Source organism: Vigna umbellata, chromosome 4, assembly GCF_029865625.1.
Source record: "Vigna umbellata cultivar VRB3 chromosome 4, Vumbellata_1.0, whole genome shotgun sequence".
Taxonomy (NCBI): domain Eukaryota; kingdom Viridiplantae; phylum Streptophyta; class Magnoliopsida; order Fabales; family Fabaceae; genus Vigna; species Vigna umbellata.
This window is the reverse complement of record NC_142168.1, coordinates 29,242,059-29,266,525: the sequence shown is the minus strand read 5'-3', so window position 1 is coordinate 29,266,525 and position 24,467 is coordinate 29,242,059. Positions and strand designations below refer to the sequence as shown.

The 24,467-nt window shown below is 34.6% G+C and overlaps 3 protein-coding genes across 10 annotated transcripts; all 3 read right to left on the bottom strand.

Annotated features, from left to right (window-relative positions):
• Positions 1–181: 181 nt before the first annotated feature.
• LOC124823431 (uncharacterized protein At1g24485-like) lies at positions 182–3,106 on the bottom strand. The gene is made up of 7 exons (XM_088114338.1): positions 2,481–3,106; positions 1,650–2,122; positions 1,204–1,336; positions 1,013–1,081; positions 846–917; positions 684–752; positions 182–533 (listed from the first exon to the last, which is right to left on the bottom strand). Exons 1-7 carry the CDS (start codon positions 3,068–3,070, stop codon positions 314–316), a joined length of 1,626 nt encoding a protein of 541 aa, XP_087970464.1. The 5' UTR covers positions 3,071–3,106; the 3' UTR covers positions 182–313.
• A 1,987-nt stretch (positions 3,107–5,093) lies between these two features.
• On the bottom strand, positions 5,094–14,884 carry LOC124823429 (uncharacterized). Of its 4 annotated transcripts, none has more exons than XM_088113290.1 (11): positions 14,328–14,884; positions 13,085–13,862; positions 11,966–12,593; positions 11,640–11,805; positions 11,009–11,360; positions 10,233–10,343; positions 9,598–9,666; positions 8,823–9,174; positions 8,012–8,237; positions 6,955–7,176; positions 5,094–5,459 (listed from the first exon to the last, which is right to left on the bottom strand). In XM_088113290.1, exons 1-11 carry the CDS (start codon positions 14,822–14,824, stop codon positions 5,315–5,317), a joined length of 3,546 nt encoding a protein of 1,181 aa, XP_087969416.1. In that variant the 5' UTR covers positions 14,825–14,884; the 3' UTR covers positions 5,094–5,314. The 4 variants fall into 4 exon arrangements, with proteins under 4 accessions (XP_087969416.1, XP_087969417.1, XP_047151585.2 ...); XM_088113291.1 differs by having other exon boundaries at positions 11,966–12,590; XM_047295629.2 differs by lacking the exon at positions 9,598–9,666 and having other exon boundaries at positions 14,328–14,883.
• Positions 14,885–16,773: 1,889 nt separating this feature from the next.
• On the bottom strand, positions 16,774–24,394 carry LOC124823428 (uncharacterized). 5 transcript variants are annotated; one of them, XM_088112422.1, is made up of 10 exons: positions 24,221–24,393; positions 23,887–24,117; positions 23,677–23,733; positions 22,290–23,499; positions 20,296–21,646; positions 19,142–19,421; positions 18,598–18,705; positions 18,224–18,502; positions 17,659–17,802; positions 16,774–17,345 (listed from the first exon to the last, which is right to left on the bottom strand). In XM_088112422.1, the coding sequence occupies exons 4-10, from the start codon at positions 23,479–23,481 to the stop codon at positions 17,157–17,159; spliced, it is 3,543 nt and encodes a 1,180-aa protein (XP_087968548.1). In that variant the 5' UTR covers positions 23,482–23,499; positions 23,677–23,733; positions 23,887–24,117; positions 24,221–24,393; the 3' UTR covers positions 16,774–17,156. The 5 variants fall into 5 exon arrangements, with proteins under 5 accessions (XP_087968548.1, XP_047151582.1, XP_087968549.1 ...); XM_047295626.2 differs by having other exon boundaries at positions 23,887–23,936; XM_088112423.1 differs by lacking the exon at positions 23,677–23,733 and having other exon boundaries at positions 23,734–23,936; positions 24,221–24,394.
• Positions 24,395–24,467: the final 73 nt, after the last annotated feature.

The following is a 24,467-nucleotide window of genomic DNA, read 5'->3' as shown; positions in this document are numbered from 1 at the left end:
TGAACCCCCTCCTCGATAGATTCATAGATCCATTAGACTGATGAAATTGAAATTAGACTTGCATCCATTCGACATATATATATTATTCTCCTGATGAAAACACCCTTGATAAGAAGAAGGATTATTGTTCTGTCACTACTCTTAATTCTACAATTAAAAGATGTAAAATTAACAATCCTGTTTCTTCATTCATAACGACAAAAGGATACAATATATTCATAACAAACAAAGTACACTCAAACAAATTTCCAATAAACACTGATTTAGTATTTTCTAAAATAGATATTAATACTAACAATGCATGGGAATGGGTCTAAAAGTGCACAGCAGCACTATTAATTAGTAACAGCAGAGTTTGCATAGCTACTATCAATGCCATGTTTAGATTGTTAATAATTTTCTCAGCTCCACTCCCCAAAGCTTCATCGCCTGAAACAAACTGAAGTCCTGGTGGTGGTGGTGATGGAAGAACCTTACTTGGAGTATCACTTAGAGGTTGACACTTCATTCCCGATAGGCAGTTATTTGTTGTACTGAAATTAGGAAATGGAAGTCAGAAAATGTACACTACCATAGATGAAAAGGCAGAAAAGTTGTTTGAAAAAATGTGTTTGAAAAACCATAGAGAAGTTAATTCTAATGTTTCTTCTCACTATCAAAAAAGCATAAAAGAATCAACTTACACTAGTTCAATACTTTTATTCTTTAGAGATGTGGGTATGGAACCATTGAACCTGTTGTTAGACAAATTCCTGCACAAAGAATTGGAAAAATTTAGTTTTCAGTGTATAGAGTTCAAACCGATGCATTTGTTGGAACATAATGTGTACAACAATGAAACTTACAATGTTTTGAGATTAGGCAGAAGTCCAAGGAAATCAGGAATGGGGCCTTCTATGGTATTGTTTTGCAGATAACTGCAATTCATAGAGAAGTTTAATTGATCAATAGAAAGCCAAGGTTTGATCGTAACACATTGAACAAATTCTTTTCTGAATTTTATGTGTCTTACATGATTTCAAGTGCATTCATGGAACTGAAATCCGGAAGTGTGCCTCGCAGATTATAACCAGTAAGATACCTATGTTTTTCCATCATATATACAGAAAGAAGAAAGTTAGCAGTTATGTTGTTTAAAATTTCTAAATATTGTTCTGGTAAAAAGATTTCTAAACATTGTTGAAAGAAGGGATATCAACCTACAATGCAATCACTCTTGGTTTGACATCAGTGTTGCATTGTATCCAATCCCAGTTATATGGATATGGAAGACAAGGGTCACCACTCCACTCCACAAGCACTTCAAATGCCAACTGCAGTTGTAACAAACCTTCCACTAAACACAGACAAAAAACACCAAGTTAAATAACTCGTGGTAACTTGTAGAACATCTATGTCTATCTATATTTGGCATATCAAGTGACATCTTTTTTACTGTGTGGAGACTAAGAATGAGACAAGAAATTTGTATCAAGCAACCATGTATATAGAAGATAGTGGTCACAGTCATTTTAAAAAGTCATGAGCATTTGTTTAATCTTAACCACTTGGTTTGTATCAATAATTCTCATTTCTCATGATAGAGTTATCAAATTATGTGCTCCCTATAGAGATATATACATATTTTGGTAACAACAGAACACACTTACCATCTCTGTTATCAGTTCCTGCAGTTAATGTATCACTTAAGGTATAAACTTCAAGAGCATTGAGTAAAGGAGGAAGGGTGGAGGTGTTTGAAGCTTGCAGAGTAAATGAAGTCTTGGCTGAAGCTGTCATGTTGGTGATGAACACTTCTTTCACACTTCCAAAAGGAGGAACTATTGGACTTAAAAAGGGCTTGTTGTCTATGTACATCTGAATGGATCTTTTGCCAACTGCACTTTCATTCACTTCTGAGAAGTAAGCAGTGATGTAAATAGGAAGCTCCTCTGTGGACAGCCTATTGATGAACTGCATGTATTGTGTAGTGCTTGAGGAAATAACAGCATTTTCAAGTGCAGCTTGTGGTGGATGATCTTCTGTTGTGCTACTGTCAATGCCTGAAGCCTCACTTTTCACTTCAGAAAGGCCTATACCATATGATGGCGCCCATATTCGATCAAAAGCATCATCTGGGTACCTAGCATATTCCAGTTGATGCAACGATAACAATGTCAGACACCAGATCTAATAGCAGACATTAGCGTTCATAAAGTTATTTAAGGAATGAGACACGAGACTAACTTACATAAGATATTGATATCAATTCCAACTCAAAACTTTAAAATAATAGATTTATAAGACAATGGATTTATAAGTCTGTTTATTTTGCTTCAAAACTTACTATAGTTAGAATAAGGGAATCGTTCTGTAAACTATATAGACTGAGGAAATTCAAAATTTGAGTTTAAATACCATAACATATACTTCTACTTACCATAGTTCATAAATCTACTATTGAGTAGGGGTGTGTATATCAGTATTGTAATTCCTCATACCTAATAGTTTGATTTCCACCAAAGGCATATCTCCATTGCAAAATCAATGCATGATTTGGATCAACGTGACTGTACATTGTGGGGTCCAAGCTACGTACTTCAAGGGATGATATGAAGGGAAACTGGTTAGGCTTTGTTTGAGCAACACATATGCTGGTGAAGTTTCCCTTTGCTACATATATTGCTTCATAATCAACATAATAGTAATTTGAGCTGTTGACAGTGGCCCAGTAGTTTCCATCAAACTGAAGATCAAACACTGGTGGAGAGAATTTGTCGTCATAATTGCCATAGTAAAAGCTTGCTCTAGTAAGAATTTTTTCTCCTTTTCCAACTCTGATGGAATAGCAACTCTTTTTTCTACCTGGGAACACCCTCAGAGTGCTCAATGGGTTAGAACCAAGATAAACCTGATGAGACTCTCCATGCTGAATGTAGTCATCATCTCCAATCCATCTTATGTTGTTTTCATCAGTGGAAGATTGTGAGGATCCACAATCAATGCTTACAAACACTGTGAGACAAGGTTTTGAGAACAATAGCACCCAAAGTGCAACTCCTAAAACAAAACCTTTTGGAGGGATTTTCATGGTTGGTTGAGAAGAGATCTATGACAAGGATAAGCTTGTAACTGGTGTGGAGTTGTGTTTAGCCAAAGCATGTTGTGATTATATATAATGATGCCATCATAGCTTCATTAGTGATATGCATGCATGTAGTGACCAGCCAGCAAAGTTTAAGAAGATAATGATTGGATATTCAACTGTTGGTTGTGTTTTTCTTGATGTTTGTTGTGTCTTCTTATTTGACTTAGGATTTAGATATCATATATTGAAAGTTTCAAAGTGATAGTCACTAAAAAACACAATGGTGCAAGCAAAGTGGTGACCAATATTTGATGGGTTAAGATGATCAATGCAAGAAAAAAAATAAGAGACTAATACTTGATAAAAAAAAATATGTTTAAAGAAATCTTATAATGTTTCTTGGTTGAATTATTAGCATCAAAGGTTTTTGGTATTGTGATATATTTTTACATTCATTTAATATATAATATAAAAATAAAATGGTTGAGTAAATTTTTTTTTTCAAAAAAAGAGAATAAAAAATTAAAAATAAAGATAGTATCAAATAAATATAAAAAATTATGTATTAAAGTATTATTTTTGTTCGAAAAATTATGGTAAAAATACTTAATTAGTTGGTTCAAATCCTCTTTGGCATTGTCAACATCATAATGAGGAAGAAACAAAAGTACTATTAGATTATGAGAGAATAAATAACACTTTAATATCATAGTTCGTGTCTTTCACATAGTCTCAAACATATCCAGGTGTCAGAAGTGCTTTGTTATCAAACCTTAAACATAAATGAATAAACTAAACACTCATTTTTTATGTTTAGCACCATAGAGTTGACTTCAAGCGGAATTTATGGCTTGACATTTGATCAAACAGTTACTTGCAATAATCAAACACTGATAATTATTTTTTGTATGTTATCTAATCTTATCATACAATTGAAAACACAAGAACTGAGATGCCATGACCCAGTTAACAACATAATAACTATGGCTTGTTTGAACAAAAAGAAATTAGTCTCAGCAGAAAATATTTGTCATAAGATGTAGCGTGTGATTTCCCTGTTAAAATAACAAAACTTAGACTACAAAAGTCATGGGTGAACTAAGTCAGAAATACAGAAAAAAAAAAATAGGGAAAATAAAAAATTCAAGAGATATTTCTAAGATAAAACATACTGTCATGCATGTTTAATGTTTAAGGCTGAATGAAATTAGAAAATGTCTTAATACCTTTTTCCTCTCTTGTCGATTTTTTTAAAATGTTATTGCTAATTTTTAAAATCTTATAATATTTTAGCACGACTAGGAGTTTTACACGTGTTATCTTTAGTCGTATGATTAGGATACACCTACCATGTTTTATTGGTGTTAAATTCTTAAATGATACTTTAATACATAAAAAATAGATGGTAATGTGAGCATTAAAAATTAATCAATTTATTTTTATTCATTGTTTCTGTTTTAATCCTTGTCATTGACCATGCAACCTTTTTGTAATTGTTGTCTTATGTTAAAGAAACTGTTGCTAATCCTAACAATACGTGGCGTGCATTAACTCTGCATCTACAACAATTGGTTTAATATTTATTAATTATAATAATACATAATTTGTGATATGTAAATAATCAATTCAGTCTGGAGACAGACACATATCATACCAAATTAAGACAAATTTGATAAAACCCTAATTAGTTAAAAGACATTTCAAAAAATTGGAAAGCTGATCGAAAATGTTCCTTAAGTATAAATATTAATTTTTATTAGTATTATTATGCTAATTTACTAATTTTATGATATATTAAAATTATATATTCATTTATCATTTAAAATATTAAAATCGTATAACATCTCAATTTCACAGTAATTTAAAATTTATATAAAAGTTTCTATATATAAAAAAAAGAATAAAAATTGAGTGAGGCACATCAAGTTTTCCTGTGGATCAATCAAAACTAGAGCACCGATCCAACGTTTTATCAGCAAACTGCTATCAACTGATTTTATTTATTTTTTTTAATTTAGGAAATCAATTGAACAAACATAAGCTAGCAACCTGAGGTTTCTGATATTTAGTTTTCCTTTCAATTCCAATGTTTATTTACAAGTGCATTGCAAGTTCAGATATCCCCATAAATGTACACTTATACTACTACAATCGTATCAATTCTACAAGCTGTAACCATGCAAGTAAACTAAATCTAAAAAATGTACCAAATTCACATAGTACTAAGCAGCATTGGGAGTGTAGATGTCATGACTCTTGCAGAAGGATCTCATAGATGTCAGTTCTTAGATTCAGTTCCTTATCACGCATAACTTCCTGTAGATCAGATAGCTCTTTTGCAGTAAGGACAGAATTAAGCTTGAGAAAACCATCCAACCATAGCCTTTTTGACCTGGTATGCATATTAACATTAATAATGATCAAATAATAATAGTAATATAGTAAGAATAGGAACAAATGTGTATATACAGTACAAAAGGTGTCAGACTTGTAAATGTAACTTGAGATCTCAAATTATCACAAGGTAATATTGCCTAATAGAAATTTTCCATTTTGTTGATTTGTTAAATCTATATCACACTTCTGGGAAATGTTAGTTCCAGAAGATTCCTGTTTTCAGGTATGGATTCCAAAATAACATCGTTAGGGTAGATAGAATCTTGAAGATAACTAAGGTGAATCCACTGATGTGTCTAATGCATTTGAAACGTCTGCCTGATACCAAAAAATGTTATTTTATTTTTGTTTTAATGTCTCAATAGGTTCCTATTTTTGTTCAGAATTTGAAATAGGTCCCTTTATTTTTTGGCGTCTCAATTGGGTCCTTATTTTTGTTAATTTGATGCAAATAAATCCTTTCCGTCAATTTCATCAAACGACGTTAATGAATGTGTGACGTGGCCTTACACGTGTCAATACTGTCCTCAGGCCACGTCACACATTCATTAACGTCGTTTGATGAAATTGACGGAGAGGATTTATTTGCATCAAATTAACAAAAATAAGGACCCAATTGAGACGCCAAAAAATAAAGGGACCTATTTCAAATTCTGAACAAAAATAGGGACAGACATTAAACCTTTATTTTTCAAAAAGAAAAAAAAGAAAAAACTAGAGTTCGTGATTTATTCTCTAAACCGAGTTTGTTAAACAAACAGGCTATATAAGAGAGTCTAACAGGATCAGGTGGCCCGTAAACTAACAGACAAAAGTGACACAAAATTGTAATCTGTCAGATTTTGAAAGAGGCTTACTATTAGCAGGCCAAGGAGATTGATCTAGGACATGGAAGATATACACTAGAATAAATAAAAAAGAAACTAAAATAAATTAACTAAACCAGGACACAATTATGCTTTCATGAAAACTAACATTACTGCCAATGATAGATTGTTAAATTTAATCAGGATTAATTGTTTATTTTATGTTGCGTAAAGTACCAATCTGAAATATCATCACTATTTGGGGACCACAAATTAAAAACCAACTAAATATGATTATGTGTCGCTAAAATATTTACCAACTTCCTTATGAAGTCACCAACTAAAAAACCAACTCTTTCAACTTTCTGTGTCACATTTCAGCAGGCTCTAAAGCCGTGTTGGCAGCTTGAACGGAGACAAGATTACAACCCTATATATTGCCATATACTTTGGCGTAACCAAAAAATTCTCATGCAAATCACCAACTTTTGTAAATTGTTCCCCAAAAACAGTTTATCGGTAAATGCTTTTTTTCTTTCACCCTGTTCTGTACTTCTGGGCTATACCACTGAGGTACACGACACTCCAACTCTAAAAACCCAAGTGGATTGTTTCCAGCTTCGACTGTAGCAAACTCAATTTAATAAAGAAATATCATTCAATCATTTAAAACATAGTTCTCACCAGGGGCAGGAATGGATAGCCCGGAAGAAGGCACGACGAGCTGCAGAAGGATCATTTGCCATTTCCATTTCAAACATGATGTAGCAACGCCACAGTACAACTGAGCTGCTAAGACCGTCATTACTCAATGCCTTTTCGAACAATCCTCGGATTCTGTGTTCTGAACCACCTCTAAACATTTCGAATGACAACGCAAAAAGCCAGAGAACTACAGATGGTTTCCTGAGAATGTACCACAAAAGAATAAATTATTGCTTAGTTGATATTCGAGAAAATCTGCACAAACGAACTGAATATTTGAAATTACCAAACACGTGTAAAACTGTAACAGCGATAAAAAGGAAACGGGAATCTAAAATAAAAGGATATAAAATATTTATTTCATAGAAAAATGTGATTTGTATATCGATAGTGCAAAGCAAATATTATTGCTATTAAAAGAGAAGGAGAAACAGATTACTTGAAACCAAAAAAAGGGGAGGGGGAAGAATAGCTTTAGAGATAGGGGTCAATCATTTTCAGAAACAGGACTTTTGATGTACAAAAACCTTCGAAGTGTTTTTATACACCCCACTTGCACTGTTTACTACATCATAGTGTAATGCTTGGAAGTAAAAAACTAAAAACTTAACTAACAATCCAATTTCTTGATTTCGCCAAATGTTTTAGGCTGGGTGAGAAAGTATAATGCCTTAGAAGGGGCTCCTTCCTTTGGGATCAAAACAAGATATGACAGGAAAGAACGCTTTATATTTCCCATCAAGTTTCTGGAATAGTTTTTGAATGTCATTTTTCTTTAAAAATTAAAAATTGTAAACATGTATCACACTAGTAACATAAGTCTAATTTTAAGATTAAATTCACTGGTGGGATATATGGAAGTTACAATTTTCATTAATTGTCTACATCTTCCCCAAGAAATGACAATTAACTTGTGCCTGTTAACCCGGGGGAGCAACCATTTTAAAATCTTTCATAGTTACACTCTTCTAATATTATTATCTTGAAATTTCTATACTTTGAAAAAATGGTGAAGCTACACGGGAAAGAAACATACTTGTAACAACAGTCATCTAGAATCCGCCGCAGTTTATTAGATGTGGTGTAATAATGGCCGATCTCTACTAAATCTTTTAGAAGTTCAGGACTGAAGGGATATATCTGGAGACCATGCAAGATGGATTCCCAAACTTTCATGAGACTTGATTCTCTCTTATGTCTTTGAAGAATCTTTATATGATAGTTAAACAAAAATTCAAGATGATAACCTTGACTTCTTCTTTCTGCAGGTTGCAAGCATTAGATAAACATCATAAGTACCACTCATGGAGCAGCAAAGACAGGTGAAATACAAAATGCTTCTACAGGACACTATACCAGAGCATTTTAGTACATGGCATTGCACTTGCTGTGCGTTTGGGCCAACGGAAATATTATTTATTAAATACCATTTTTCAATTGCGATCGTGTTAAATTCCTTTCCAGTGAAGATACAGAAAACATCTATTAATGTATCTATAGGTCAAACTGAAATAGCAACGTTTAGGAGGAATAGGCATGCAACAGAGCATCAAGATATACCAAATATCAAAATTCCATGCAATCCTACCACCACAAGTGAGCAACCTAAATTTTTTACTTAATTTTACAAATAACATCATGTTCAAGATGTAGACTTAGAAGTTTTGGACGTCTGAATAGTACAATTATAGTTTCCATTAGTTGCCAACAAATGACAAAGACTGTGATGGGGAAAATTAGATAATGTTAAGAAAAATTAAGATTGTCTAATTGAACTTTAAAATAGATCGCACTTGACTTAAATGTCTCATGTTTTCTAAAAAGATCCATTACTGAAGAGGCATAACCTGGAAGCACCATTGAAAAAGCTTGATTCAAAACTCCAATACCCGCATCCCATCCAGTGGTCAGCTCCTCAAACAGTGCAGCAGAACATATTAGAGCTACAGACTGGTCATTTATTATGCCACGAACCCAAGATGACCATACTGTTCTTAATTTTTCTTTAAATCCTTGATGTGCTCTAAGGAGTTGCACACCTGATGCTTGACTTTTAAAGGGAATGTATTTTGTACCACTTCCTAAGCATGATAATATATGTATTGCACGACATGAAGATTCACTACCATGGGCAGTGTTATTTGCAACCTCCACTTCAGCATACCAGAAATATAGGAGAGGAGAATTGGACTGTAGTTCCTACTCCATTAAAGTGAAATGCAATCATAAAAAAAGATCCAAAACACAGGCAGAATTGTGACATAAAAAATATGTATTAAAGCTATTTAATTAAAAAACAAAGCGACTGCTAGTTTGTGCTTTTTTTAAAGTTTAATTATAAGATTTGCTTTAAAAAATGTTTATAATCATGTTATGTAAGATTTAAAAAAGATCAGAAACTTGTTTTAATGCTTTTCTCAAAAGCTAAAAATAGTTTATTCTTAAAAAACAACAAAAACTGTATCATATGATCCATTTTTTTTGTGTAAAATTAAACAAACGAACACAAAATCTTAGAGACTATACACACATGCAAGTACAAATAAGAATGCTAGTGCTACAATTTTGTATGCACAACTGGACGTGACTGTAAATATATGCACAGCATGCTAACTATTTCACCTCTATGTGAAGGTTAGCATCCTCCATATCTTTAATTGGATAATGTACCCACTCTTGCTTTAGTTCAAACTTCAAAGGTGGGGAAAAATTAGAAAATCGTTATTATGCTGTTACAATAGATGAATGAAACCATTAAGCATAAGTATTTGAAGTTCACACTAAAGATAATTTAGACAGTTACAATCCAGGAACTTCAAGTATTTTCCCTCCCCTTCAAATTCCTCCAATATTGGAGAAGAGAATAAAAAGGGGAGGGTACTGAATACCTTGTTTCCCATCCCTCCAACTTTTTGAACCAAACAATTTAATTTTAGAAAAAACCTTGCCCTACCTTGCTCTCTTTTCCCCTCCAACCAAACACAATGTAAAAGCAAACATCCACACTTCATGTATCTTTTTTTCCTTAAAAAGACTTGTTAAAATAGAGATAATTGAAAACGGGAAAAGAAGTCAGGAAATCCAACAGAAAAAACAGAAAACAATAGACAGAAAGCGATATCTGATAGATAAATCTTATTAAAAGGGTCATGTAGCCAAAGGGTAGCATGTGTTTCAAATTGCCACAAAAAAAGAGCTAGCAAAAAATCTCTATCCGAAAATAAAAAGTGATATTGAAGCAGTAAATATATGCATACCCCAGGAAGCGCCTCAACAGACAACAGTGCCATGTCAAATACTTTCCTTGCGTGATCAATGTTACCATAAGTAGCCTCTCTTCGTGCATATACACCACATAGCAATAGATCCTACAATGACCAAAAAACAAGAATAAAATAATCTGAGAAGCAAACATATCATGACAAAGAATAAGATTAATAGCATCACATGTAAATTTTAATCCGAAAAAAAAAATAGTTCTTCGGTCATTTCCTCATAAAGGATAGAATAGCAGCAAGCTACCATTTAGTTCTAGTCACTGGATACCACACTTGTATTTTGTGTTCATGCACAAAAGTTGTCTATATAGGCACCTTTTTCTCTTCTAAACATTAAAACCAGTACAACGTCATTATATTCTCTCCATAAATACTTATTACGGCTCTCGAACAAGAATATGATTATCTTTTATCCTATAAAGATTTATATCCCAAAACTACTATATAAAGTATTATATAAAGTAAAATCATCGCAACAAACTACAATTATTCCATTTGGCCCTCTCTTTTCACTCCATGAGACCTTCTCGGCAATTTAAACCATCAGAAAAGAAATAAATCATATATTGTTTTCAATTCAAATTTCAGAAATATCAGTTAAGCACTTGCGAAGAAAATTTTGAAAAATATTGAGAGATAATAAATGAAAATACCAAATTAGTTATATCACAACATTTCAATAGTTATAGTTGCTAAAAACACATTTATTTATCTTATATAAAAGGAGCAAGAGAGAGAGCAAAGAAAATCAATACCTGGCGATCACTTTTCAGAAGAGATTTTGCTAAAGATCGACACGGTGTAACCATACTGTTAGAAGAATTCATTTTTGTAACATATAGCTCTTCAAAAATAAGAACAGCTTCTTCCAACATGTAATTACGTGGAAAAACAGTTAAACAAAGTAAAACAGCATTCCGTATAAATTTCATGATATCAGCATTCCTTGAGAAACTGTCTGATAGGAATTCAAAACTAAAACCAGTAGGAGTGTTCTGTGTTTTAGTCAAAACTTCATGGATGCGTTTCAACTTCTCTAACATAGAATCTGGCAGATTCTCCAAACTACGGATACTGTATGCCATTGTTGGGCTGTTGGAGCAAAACCTACAAAAGAAAGAAGATACAAAAGCAAGGGCCTCAATTCAAATAACACGAATAAGTATAAGCCAGAAATTACATCAGAAGGATTGAACAACTAAAAGCATTTGTGACTCTAGCAACACACATTTTTGTTAACCAACTATTTTGAACCTTTGTCCGCATGGCACATGGACTCCAAGCCAAGTAATATACTAGAACACATACTAATCCATCCTAGCTTTTAAAAACTGATTCCTACCATCAACTAGGGTGCACAAAAGGTATCTACATTAGAAAACTCACAACTGAGACATCTTCCCACCATAGAAGTCAATGAATTGGGACAACAAAGATAGTCGAGCCTCTGTTGTTCGTAGAGAGAATAGGTATTCATTCACATCTTCATACAATACAACTCTCAAGAGTTGGTCATCCTCATCTGTTTTCTGCGCCTCACTAGAGGTTGTATCTGTTCATGGTTAAGTAGCACACTTGTATAAATAGCTTGTTTGTAATGAAATTAAATTGTCTTTCAAAGCAATAAAGCAAAATCCATGAAAAGCCATAGACACACAAAAAGCACATCTAGAGAGAAGTATAATAGTTAATGCAACAACAGATGGTCCTACTTGATTTCCTACGAACAGGCATCCACTGATCACAATCTCTAGAAGACTCTTCTTTTGACCATTTGACCCAAGTGGCAGTGTCATTAACTTCACCACCATCCCCATTATTGATATCAATACCCAGCATCTTCAGAAGATTCTCAGTATCAACTTCTGTCTCAACTTCATTATATTCCTCTTCATCTTGAGTATCCTCCATAACCACATCATTGTTGTCTTCATTTTCAACCATAGTAACATCCTCGTTATCCTTGAACCTAGGTTCTGACCAACCAGTCCAACCACCCTCATCGCTTTCACGTACGAGCTCCTCGTTTATAACTTTTAGCCTAGTTTCCTCCTCTTTCTCCAACCATGTGGACCAACCAAGAGCCCCTTCTTCCCCAACTCTAGCACCACCACTTTTCCAAAAATCCTTAAACAGTCTGTGTTTATGCTGCTCAGTGAGCAGCAAAGGGGGACAAAACAAACTAAACTCTATTTCAGCCTGAAATAAAGCAGTGGCCAATTCTCTATAACCAGCCTGCCACTCAAATCTGCAAAGACTAAGAAATATATCCACAAGACCAAGTTCTAATTCAACAATTGCAGGATCTGATGAAGAAGGATCAGCACCTTGAGGGACCTGCTGAAAACAAATTCTGCTTCCTTTTAGAACAATTTCAGGAGCTCACAAGAAATTAAATTGAAAAGTGAAAACAGTCACGCAAATTATGTCAAGTTGTTTAGTTCTAACACATTAACTACGTGACCTATGATGCATAAAGAAACTAGTTTATACACATTCAAAATGAAATAAAAAATGGAAGGATTTTTCAACTTTTTTTTGTTCATACAGCACATAAAATGACTGCACATAAGTTTTATTATCAGACCATTAATTCCCTTGCCTTCAAATTCCAACCACTTTAAGAGGGAAGTAAAAAGTCAAAGAAAAGTAGCTGCTAGGTGAACAGGATCCCTCCTTCAGTTTTCAGTGCAACTAAATATGGAATCAGATTATTCACTAAACAGAAAAATAACATCACATGTGCAAAGAAGAAAATACATTATATAAACAGAAAAGATTCATTTTTGTGGACAAACAAATAAAGAGGATAAAGCATAAATGTTGAGAACCTGCCTAGAGTGCTTGCTGCATGAAGCAGATAGAGCTTCAATTGCATGAACGTACATCTTCCTGACCTCTGAAACCTTGAATCTGGAGAAATTTCTCTGAACTGTCAGCAAGAATTCTCTCCACAACTTACAACTACCATAGTGTTGCAAAAGTATCTTTTCCCATCTTGCAATTAGCACATCCGAGCTGTCTCTCATCTGATAAGCTTTCAAAAGGCAAAGCAATATCTCTTCATTGTCTGGATTGAGCTCAACTGCCTTCTCCAGAATGCTAATCTTCTTCTCAAGAGTTTGCAATCGAGCAGCTTTCTGCCGTTGCATCCCTGCAACCTTATCTTGGAACTCTGCAAAAGCTAACCAAACTTTTCCATCATGGGGGTGCTCCCTTGTTAGTTTGTTGAACTCCCTAGTTTTGTTTAACATTTCATCTTCCCAAGATTCTTCAAGAGGTGTCAAAGTTTTGGAGACAGAATCACTGTCAACAGCTCCAAGAGATGACCCAGCATCTGATTCAGATAAAGGTATAAACTCATCTTGCATAGTGACAGGAGACAATTTTGAAGCAACAAGATGAATACGCTTAAAGCTCTTATGTCTCTCCAAAGCCATATACTTTCCAGACCAGTAACGACCAGCAGACTTCATTTTAGCATCTAGTGCATCAACATCACCATCTCTATCCAACAGTGAACCGCTCCTATTCCACCAATACAAACCTCGAGTGTGTAGCCCAGACAGTTTCAAGGGATTGTAAGGTTTGTATCGGGCAACATCCATTCTGCATAGTATTTACAAAGAATTGTCATTCATCGCTAATGAAACAAAATATAATAACCATGAACCCACAATCAGTTTGTAAAGCCAGTGAAGCAGGGAGAACCTGTAATCAAGATGTCAAGGTTTAACAAGAACTAAACTACCTTTTTGTGCCACATCACTTGAATCCCTAAATTTCTGGAGTCTAAGAACAACAACGACAGTAATTGCCTACCCCGTTTCTTCCTCTTACTTCAACAAGTAATTTTCTTTAATTTTTAGGCTACAACAACTCAACCTCTACCCAAACTTCCTCTTTAGTCCCCTTTGAGACACTGGAAAAACTCACTAAATATGACGAAACATTAAATCTTCACAAATGCATATAAATAAATACAGGCCAAGCAATAACTGAGAAGCCATTAGTGTCCAACAACAACTAAATCATTAAATTCAATCCCATTTCAAAATATTCCACCTAAAATACCTATAGATGCATCCAAACGCCAGATTATCCCGATCTCCGTGAGAATCAAAGTAATAATCCTTGGTAACGTTGCTCTCTGAATCCGCCCAAACTCGAACACGCGACTTCCGCGAACCGAAACCGTCGAACCCGCCTCTCTCCGCAGATGAATCACGCCTCCGCTTCTTTTTCTTCTTCTTTTTCCTCCTCTCTCTATCCCTTCCGCCACCGTCGGATTCAGAAGATTCGAGAATCTCGTACCGAGAAGGGAGAGGATGCGCCTCAGCGCGATTTTCGTCGTCCTCGTCATTTTGTGGCGGCGATAGAGTCGCTTCGCGATTGAGTTGTGAGGCAACGGCATCGTTTATGACGGAGATGTCGGTGGTGAAGCTAGAGTTGCTGAGCCATTGAGGATTCGAAGAAGTGGTGGTGGCTTGGAGAGACGAGGAGGCTGCGAACAGAGGGAATAAAGAAGGCTTTTGTTCGTCGGAGGACGGCGACGGCGGGTTTTGCTCCATTTTGAATTTTTTAACGGCGGATATACGTGAAGAAATGATACTGTCCGAAACGTGATAGAAAGTAAAGCAGTGTAGCAGGAGTGTTGGACTAGAAATGGGCTAATGGGTCGGAGTCAATTTTGAATTGAATATCAGAAATTGTTTTACTGCACCTCTATATTTTCTTAATTACACTTGCAATTATTGAAATAATAAACACAGACAGAGCTTCTTCTTGCATCTCCATACACTCACATATAATTAAAATTCTGATTTATTGTTTATGTAATCTGAATTTAGAAAACAAATTGGTTTATAAAATTAAAAAGAGTAATTTTCTGATTATGCAATTTGAAAGTTAAATAACTACCTAATTGTATAATCTATAAGCTATTTTTTTAAGCTTTTTTACTCTTGGAAGTATTTTTTTACTTTCGGATTACATAATTCAGAAATTACTTTTAGATTTTGGATTCCACAGTTTGAAAATCAAAACTAACTTATAGATTATGCAGTCAAAGTCAATTCAAAAGTCAAAAATAATTGTACTATTTAAAGTACATAATCCAAAAATAGCACAATGAGAACTATTTTTTTATATAGGTGCAAGAAAAAAAATATATAAGTGCAGAAAGAAACTATCATGGAGACATTGAGTTAGAGAATTTTCTCTCAAGGCAGTTTCTTCTTGCACATCCACAACTTTCCTCCTCACTTCCACAAATTTGTTTTTCTTTTTTTATTTTAGGTTGTACAATTTAGAAGTTATTTAAAAAATTACTTCTAAATTACACAATTCAAAATTTATTTTTTAATTTTGCATTATGTAATTAAAAATTAAAAAATCCAAAAATAAAGAAATGTATTTTAGACTGTATATGAAGAAATTGCCTTCTCTATCTTAGTCATCTCCTTATAGTTTAGAATTTAAAATATGAATTTCTTTTAACAGAAAATATTTAAACAAAATCATCATTTTTTAAAATTTAGACTATAATGTATAATAAAATCAATAATATAAACTTATAAAAAGTTAATTATTGTATCATGATATTGTTAATTGAAAATTATTTAAATTTGTGATAAAGTGACTAATTGGATAATTAATAATCTATAACAATATGTTAATTTAAAATTAATCTCAATTATTTAAATAAGTATGTAATGATGGAAATTATATGGCATTGAAAAGATATATAACATATTCCATATAAATAGGCACTGATTATATTTTTTTAATATGTCTTGCTCATCACTGTCATTATATGTTTTTTTATTATCTTTCGATATTGAAGTAATGACTCGTTAATTTCAATAATAATAATAAAATTAGTCCTTTAACTATGAATGTTACACAGTTTCATCTTAGACAAATATGAAGTATGATTAGTTATTCAACTTCGTTACCAAATTAAATATTTTTAAAATAAACATAATTGAAAGGGTGTTTCTTTCACTGTTTTTGTATATTATGAACAAGGATTACTTTTCAAGAGAAAAAAACATTGAAAGTGACATTATACAGCAAAGTGAATATTTACAAAGAAAATAACGTTAAACAAGAACACGTAGGTCGGTGAAAGAATGATGGAAGATAATCACAAGAAACAAAAACTAAGGAACAGCAGCAACTTCAGAAGTTGAACTCATTCCAAAGGCACCAAAATGCTTAATTACCACATTCATTCCTGCAGAAGCCATTGACAGATCACACTTTGTTGAACTCATTTGCTACCACTAAACCAAATGAACACCATGTTTGGTTGCTTCCAACACAAGGTAAAGGAAAATTGTTTAAGTGAGTCTCACGTTGCCACCAGCTTTTCTTTAAACTGGTGCTTCCAACTGCGGATTCAAACCCCATGAAAAAACTAATAAGTGCTATGTCAAAAACTGCGTGTTTGGAAACTCAGGGGAAGAAGCTATAACCAACTAGCTTCTGATCAACGTTAAAAATGACATCCGCAACGTGAAACCAAATATGCTAAAATTACTACTAATGACTAAATGAATTGTCCCACGTCATGTACAATCAATATTTCAAGCATTTCCTTTTCAACAAGATCAAACAAGGAAAAGAAATCAACAGCGTAATATCATTACATCTTACATGCTAAATTACATCATTGATGGGAAAGACAAGTATTGCCCACAAAATCAAACACCTTTCAATGCATCATCATCAATCATGCAGGAATGTGAGAGTGCACAACTCTTTCCATATCATCTCTAAAATAGATAATGAAAAGCGGCAAGCATGTATGGTGGTGTCTTTCCCTTTCGGCAACTTGACTTACCCGGCTTAGGGTAATTGGACATTATCACCGAGAAGACAGAAAAACCTGCAAATTCTTTAAGATGATATTGGTTCATAAGGGTATGATAACCATGGGTGCTTCAGGGCCTCGGACGCAGAAGGTCGCTTTTTTGGGTTAACCTCGAGCAGATGAGCAACAAAGTCGATGAAGCCTTGGTCTCCCATCGGTAATCTATGCCTCAATGATGTCTTTTTTGGAATCAGGTATTCTAACCTGTTGCTTTCCTGTGTATCATTAACAAATAGTACAGTCAAGTTATTTGAAGAAAGTGGAACGCAAAAGGGTAATGACAGTAATTGAATTTAGCATAGCAAGAGCATAAATAGTATGGTAGAAGTACTGTAGTAGGTGAGATCACCAAGGTGTAGATCACACGATATCATTTAGTTTAGTTAAAAGCCAAAGTTTCAGATGATAGAAAATACTTTGTTAAAAACATAGGAATCTTAGTTTTAAAGACAAGCAAGCATCAAGACTTCAGATTGCTTACCACAAGTCTGTTTCAAATACTAAGAAAATTAGAAACAAAATTCTCACCTGATTCCGTTCATAAAGCATGTGATTTTTTGTGAAGTATTTATATGTATCCCGTCCTTTGGCAAGTAAACTTTGATCAACTGGGCCAATGATCCCGATCACCCGAGCAAGTAATGTAGCAGGGGAATCATTTTGGAAGAGGACCTATATCACACATGGTTGAGTGAGGAAAGAGAGCAGTATGCATGTATTTGTATTTAACAAAGAAGAAAATGCACTTCAACAGAAGAGATTTTATATCAGGTTTCAAAGATCCCATCATTAGGGAGATTTAAACGTATAGTTATTTGCTTTGAACACATATTTGGAATATAATGTTTTGGGGAAAATAACCACTTTTTTTTCAAAAGTTCTCCTAAGAAGCTAATAAATCAATTATTACTCCAAAAGTTGAACCAACCACCATAATGTGGTTGATTGCAGGGCAAACTCAACTTCGACAAAATCTAGTATAAAACATTTTACACCTTTTTTATGTGCTTCTCACAGGTCATTTGGAACACTTTAAGTATGAAAAATTCATAGCATTTTGATATGAGTAACATTATCCATATATTGATCTTACGTTGCCAGTACAAAGTTCTGCCAAGATGCATCCAAGTGACCAGATATCAATCTTCTTGTCATATGGAAGCCCCAGAATAACCTCAGGAGCACGATAAGACCTGGACTGAACATACGAGCAAAGATGATCTGTCTCAAAACAACTACTTCCGAGATCAATAACCTTCACTTCACATCTGCTATAGCTTTTAACCAAAATATTCTCTGGCTTCAAGTCACAATGTATTAGTCCAAGACTATGCAAAAACTGAAGTGCCTCCAAACACTGAATGGTGATTGACTGCATAGATAATTGAAATGTGTTTATGATGACACTATTATATTAGCAGAAAGGATGAAAACTATAGATCATATTACAAACAGCACTCCACAAACCTGCAACCTTGGCATCGTGAAATAAACTTCCCCCCCTGATTCTCGATTAAATTTGTGAAACTCATATAGGTTGGCTTTGAGCAACTCACATACTATTAACAAATGTTCCTGCATTCCGAGGGATAGTAAAGTCAGATGATGACAGATACTTCTCGACATCACTTTGACTATAGATTAAAAGGCTAGGCCCTCATAATGATTTAAATTTTCAAAATTTCAAGACAGAGCAGATAGTTATACTAAAACATCATATCCTGGAAATCAATGCAACTTGGCAGAGCTACAAACATTAAGTTCAGTGGCTTTAGTTAAAAATGAAAAATCAATAAATGTGTTATTGCTACATAGTGCTCAAAAATATGCAGAAAGTGACAAATAAATACCATTAGCGTCCACTATAAACTACACCTATTCATGGGTGATGTAGACTCTTGAAAGTAGTAGAAAGTACCCAGAAATATGCAGACATGCATAAATCAACTATTGATTGAAAGAAAAATTTGATGATAATAAGTAAAAGAATAGCATATCCAAAATCACTTACTCTATAATAGAAATAATCATACAATCTTAGAAGGTGGAACTTGTCTGAAGGATCATGCTTATTGACATACTTAAGAAGCTTGATCTCATCAAGGCTTTGGTCAAAGAAGTCTTTGTTGTTTTTTATAATCTTAACACAAACATCCATGCCTGTGTGCAGGTCATGAGCTTGTATAGCTTTGCTAAATGCAGCAGATCCAAGATACTCGGTGACATGATAGCGCCCAGCTATCACGGAATTCAAAACAACATGGAAATTCTTGTCCTCCTCAAAGCCAGTTCTGAGCAAAAATAATTGGTTTCAGATAGCATGTAAAAAAGGTCCAAAATAACATGGAACGATGATAAGAAGAATGCTGACTTTGAAACATAATAATAGTATCCAAAATGACAATGTCATTGTGGCCTCCTAACATAGCACAAAAATTAACACTTATAAAGCTCTGTATACATCAGCACATAACTTTTTCCATGGGAAGGGGGGAAGAATCTTACCATCTAAACAAAATGTTTGATAGAATTGTCAAGACAAAGACATGTATGTTATATTGTATGCATAACAGTATTAAAACAACTTCAGGTATTTGCAACAATTATCAACAAGTCTAGAGCATGCAATTAAATGATCAAGCATAGCCAACTAAGAAGACAGCATTATTATACACAGACATCTTGACTGAGTTAATTTCATGACTATTCATGTAGGAACAAAGAGATGTACAATAGAATGACAAATAATCCATGTTTTTCACACAAATCATAAAATATACCCTGTTCCAAATTTTAACAAAGTAGTGGAGATTTCAAAAAGGGAAATAGTGGATTTGTTGTCATGGAAATGTTTATTTTCCATTGTTAACAAAACAAATGTTCAAAAAATGTTGTTTGCATTTACTATTACGAATGTCCATGTGTCTAAAGTTTCACAAAGATGTCTGTAATGTGACACAAAAATATAATAGGAATTCACCAGTGATGAGAGATAGAATGAATAGTTGTCAAGTTAAAAATAAAATGGAACGATTCACAAAGCTAATACCATATTTCAATAGTTTTAAACTTCTATAATGCCTATCATTAAAGAATCTATAGTGCTAATTTCCTCAACTACTTTGAGTTAACAAAAATAGTAAGAATGATATATTTAACACATGCCTGTTTTTCCTGTGCACGATCTTTAGATTGAAGGTTTCAAATTCTTCCTCTTGAGCCTTTATTTGCCTTACCTGCTCTTGCACAGCAGCTGCCTCTTCATCCTCTAGTGATGCACCTATATCATCTTCCCTTACAACACTTACCTTTTCATCTTTTTCTAGCTTGGCATGCTCTCCATCAGTATACCCATAATTTGAGACTGTAGTTGGAGAAGAGTTTCTAGATCTTACCACGATAGCATTATTATCATCCCTAGAACTTTTAACAGGCGAAGAATCACTACTCTTCCGCCTCCAAGATGAAAGCATGTCATCAGAGCCCGCAAAGGCATTAAGACAGTCATCGGTTTCATCTTCATTACCATTACTCGTCCATAGGGGCTTACTGGAGCCAGCCTGAATCATCTGGCCATCTCTAAGAGATTGGGGAAATGAAAAGTTCCCATCAGCATGTGTTTTTATCTGCGAGCATGCATCTTTATCACTGTCTATGACATATTTATTTGATTCATTCTTGTCAGTTTTCTTGTTATTTTTAACTGATTTGTTACAAGAACTCTTGTCCAAACCCTGATGAGTGTGTTTGGTGCCACTGTGCATAGTATCATGATCATGAAAATATTCTAAATCCCCCTCACTACTACCACCAATCAAACTTCCATGCACTTCACTACCAATATCAGCAGCATCACTGTTGATCCCCACTCCAATTGATCTAACTGAACCATGCTGATCATCTTCCATGTCCTCAATTCGTGGCCTCGCACCGTGATTCAGAACCCGCCCATCTCCCAGCATGATGAGATCATTTTGGTGAGTGACAAAGCCCTGCCTGACAGGTTCTATATGCATCAGATTCAGTTCTTCAACGTCCACCAGTTGTGTATCATATTGAGTCATTACATCGTTACCATTGGTTCTTCCATACATTTCAGTAATTGTTAGACCAATAGGATCATCTGAAGTGACTGGCTCGACATTTTTTGGTAGAATATATTGTTCACCAGAGAAATAAGAATCCTCCTCAGCAAAAGATTGATCATCCTCTTCATCTTTGGCTGGACCTCTTTCCTGAGGATCTGGAACACTTCCATGCCCCGTCCCCTTTTCATTATCACTGGGGTAATCAATTTCATGTGCCAAAAACCAGGTCTCATCCTCAATGGGTTGTCTCATGTACCCAACATCTTCATCATCATCATATTCATCAGAGTCCCAATATTCATTTGGATAATCAACAGATTCACTCAACCCATCCCCAATTGTTGCAAAACCTGATACAAGATCAGATGTATCCTCAGAAATCCCTTGACTTACAGACAGCCAGCTGCCCCCTATAGACTTCCTCACACCTGCAAAATATATGAAAAAGTCAAATATTTGAATATGCATAGATTTTTTTATCTTAATTCTGGCAAAACAGCCCAAGTAAAAGCATTAATGTCATTGCCATTTAGCACAGAGGGAAAATCTTCCTATCTGAAACAGATAAAGGACAAAGAAAAAATTTTAGACGATAAAATACGATAATATTGAATGTTTAAATTACTTCGTTCAAATCAATACAGTTTGTAACAAAAACAAATGAAATCATTGACATTAAGGCAACTAATTATTTTCACAAACTAAATATCATTGAAATAGGAGTTCAAATCACATGAACATTCAAGAGAACTTAAATTTACAGAAAAGATCCATAGCCACACCAAACATAAACTTTACCGTCTTTAACAGCAGGCAAAATGGCAAGGAATAGTCCAAAACCAGATGTGTCAACACTTGTCAAACATACAAACTTAATACCATAAAGAAGCCAAATAGGAACACTCTTAAAGGAACATATACAAGGCAAAAAAGACGAAAATTATCACTGAACATGTAAAACTATCAGCATGATAAACAAACAAATGAAACAGAAAATTTGACTCAAAGAGTAAACAACTAATTAAAATGCCACGAAAATTCATAACTTAACAATTAGCGTAAAATGCTAACCAGTAGTTTTAATGTCCTGTCCAATAGGGACATCCAAATATGACCCTATAAGAAAGGAGTTGTCGGCACCAGTAAGTTTCGCAGCCAGGCCGTCAGACTCAAACTTATCTCCCCAGTTAAAAGTCAAGGGCTTATCTTCTGACTTGATTTTTACAGGAGGAAGCCTAGGAAACTCTTCTTTTGGATTCTCCAGTTCAAGAGGAAAATTTAAGCTGCCAGAACTGCCTTGCAACTTTCCTAAGTAAAGAGCTCTTCCTACTTCATCCACTTGCTCTTTTATTGATGTCATAACATCACCGTTTTCTGCCCTTCTCTTATCCTCTTGTCTGTCAGAATAAGTTGGACCGTTGTAGCTTGTAGACATATCACCTTTTGAGAAAGGGAAAACGGTCTTCACAGAACAATCTTTCCATAGATCTGTAGATGAGTTCGTATTCTCATCAGTTCTTGACAAATGATTATCTGTCAAGCTCTCTTTAAGAGATGAAGCATTAAATTTGAGCTGTAGATCAAGTTCCTTAGGCTCTTTGTTATGCATAAGGTCATACTTTGGTTCCGTAGAGGCTTTACCACTACTTCCAAGCCACAAGGTTGTTTTTTCTGCAGGTAAATTATTTCCCTCGCCCTCCCCAGATTTCACATTACTGTTGGTTGCAGCAGGAACTTCACCAGTTTGATACTTTGATTGCTGAGATATCGGGGCCTTCAAAGCATTACTAGGCCTACTCCCACTATCGTTTTGGTAAGGTTCAACAGGACCATTGCTGGGATTAAACTTCCATGAGTACAAATCAAGCACACTATCCTCCGAACTCTTTGAGAAGGTAAAGTTTTTTTCACTCGTTCCAACCACTTCACCAGACTTATTCCTTTCCCCTGTGGGAGCAACAGTTTTCCACTTGCTTTCTTCAGCAGCATTTCTACCAGTCCCACATTCTATTTCCTTCACAATCAGTTCTTTAGAAACTTCAACACCGTCACGAGAATCCAACCCATGATTTTCTATAACAGGCTTCCCCTTATCATTGTGCAACCCGCCACGCAAGTCCTTTTCTTCCAATGTAAGCTTTTGCAAGAAACCATTCACATCAGAACAGTTACTGAGCTCACTACGCAAAGCCGCCTCAGCTCGGGTGAACCTATTCCTCCTCAGAAAATCCAAAATCACTTCAACTGAATTTGTGTCTGCCATTATCAAGCCCCTGCCAACCTAAACTCAACCCCCCAAACAAAAACACACAAGAAGCTTCAGAAAAACCAAAACACAAATAGAGCTTTCATTCAAAATAAAGACTTCGAAAAAAAACAAAAAGGCAATACATATTTCCACTGTAACCAACAAAAGAAAAAAAAAGTGAACATGTTGAAGAGAAATCGAAAAGCTTACCTCGTATCAGGCATAACAAAGTGGTGGCATTATGCCACCTTTGGGTTTGTATTATACCTGAATAAAATAGAAAACCGAAACAAAACCAGAAGCATAAGTGTTTGTTTCCTCCAGAACAAAAAATCTTCAGCAACCAAAGCCAATAAATTTGTCAACTTTTTTTCTTCCTTGAAAACAACGAAACCTAGGAGAGATGTTCCAAGAAAATACCGCAAACACCAAAGCTTATCGAGATTTTCCCAATCACCGATCCAAAGCCACTGCAGAAAACCCCAAAGACCCAGAACCAATCAACGAAAAGGGCGGCACTAATTTTCACCAAACAGAGGATAAAAAACAAAAAAGAAAGGTTTTTGCAAAGTGGGAATTTTTCAGAGGAAACCCCAATTGCCAATTGCCATCGAGATCTGGCATTTACGCCCCGGAACAAATTTCCAGGCTCTGCTGGAACGAAAGGGGGAAATGGGGTCCCATTAAAACGGCAAATGAATGAGAATTTAAAAAATAAAAAATAAAATAAAAATAAAAGCACAGAAAAAAACACCTGGGAACAGAGGGTGTGTGTTGTTTGTTGTTTTGCTTGTAAAGGGTTTAGAGGGTACGCTGCGTTCTCTTGTCCCTTCCTTCTCTGCTACCTCTGCTGATGAATTGAGGTGGTGAATGGTGATGGTGGTGGACCAAAGCTATAGGTGTTTGTGTTGTGTTGCTTCTCAATATTTTATATCTTTTTTTTTCATCATTTCAATTCAGTTTAACTTTTATGAGGTTAATTTAACTTGTTAACCCAAATC

What these genes read in the sequence shown, in the direction of transcription:
- LOC124823431 (XM_088114338.1), bottom strand. Translation starts at nt 3,070, where the DNA reads ATGAAAATCCCTCCAAAAGGTTTTGTTTTAGGAGTTGCACTTTGGGTG. An exon ending in AGGAACTGATAACAGAGATG is followed by an intron (nt 1,337 to 1,649) that starts GTAAGTGTGTTC and finishes GTCTGTGTTTAG; the next exon opens with TGGAAGGTTTGTTACAACTG. An exon ending in AATAAAAGTATTGAACTAGT is followed by an intron (nt 534 to 683) that starts GTAAGTTGATTC and finishes TCCTAATTTCAG; the next exon opens with TACAACAAATAACTGCCTAT.
- LOC124823429 (XM_088113290.1), bottom strand. Translation starts at nt 14,824, where the DNA reads ATGGAGCAAAACCCGCCGTCGCCGTCCTCCGACGAACAAAAGCCTTCT. An exon ending in ATGCTAACCTTCACATAGAG is followed by an intron (nt 9,175 to 9,597) that starts GTGAAATAGTTA and finishes TTAATGGAGTAG; the next exon opens with GAACTACAGTCCAATTCTCC. An exon ending in GCTATCCATTCCTGCCCCTG is followed by an intron (nt 5,460 to 6,954) that starts GTGAGAACTATG and finishes TATGCATACCAG; the next exon opens with GTCAAAAAGGCTATGGTTGG.
- LOC124823428 (XM_088112423.1), bottom strand. Translation starts at nt 23,481, where the DNA reads ATGGCAGACACAAATTCAGTTGAAGTGATTTTGGATTTTCTGAGGAGG. An exon ending in ACAGGACATTAAAACTACTG is followed by an intron (nt 21,647 to 22,289) that starts GTTAGCATTTTA and finishes TATATTTTGCAG; the next exon opens with GTGTGAGGAAGTCTATAGGG. An exon ending in TCACGATGCCAAGGTTGCAG is followed by an intron (nt 18,503 to 18,597) that starts GTTTGTGGAGTG and finishes TTATCTATGCAG; the next exon opens with TCAATCACCATTCAGTGTTT.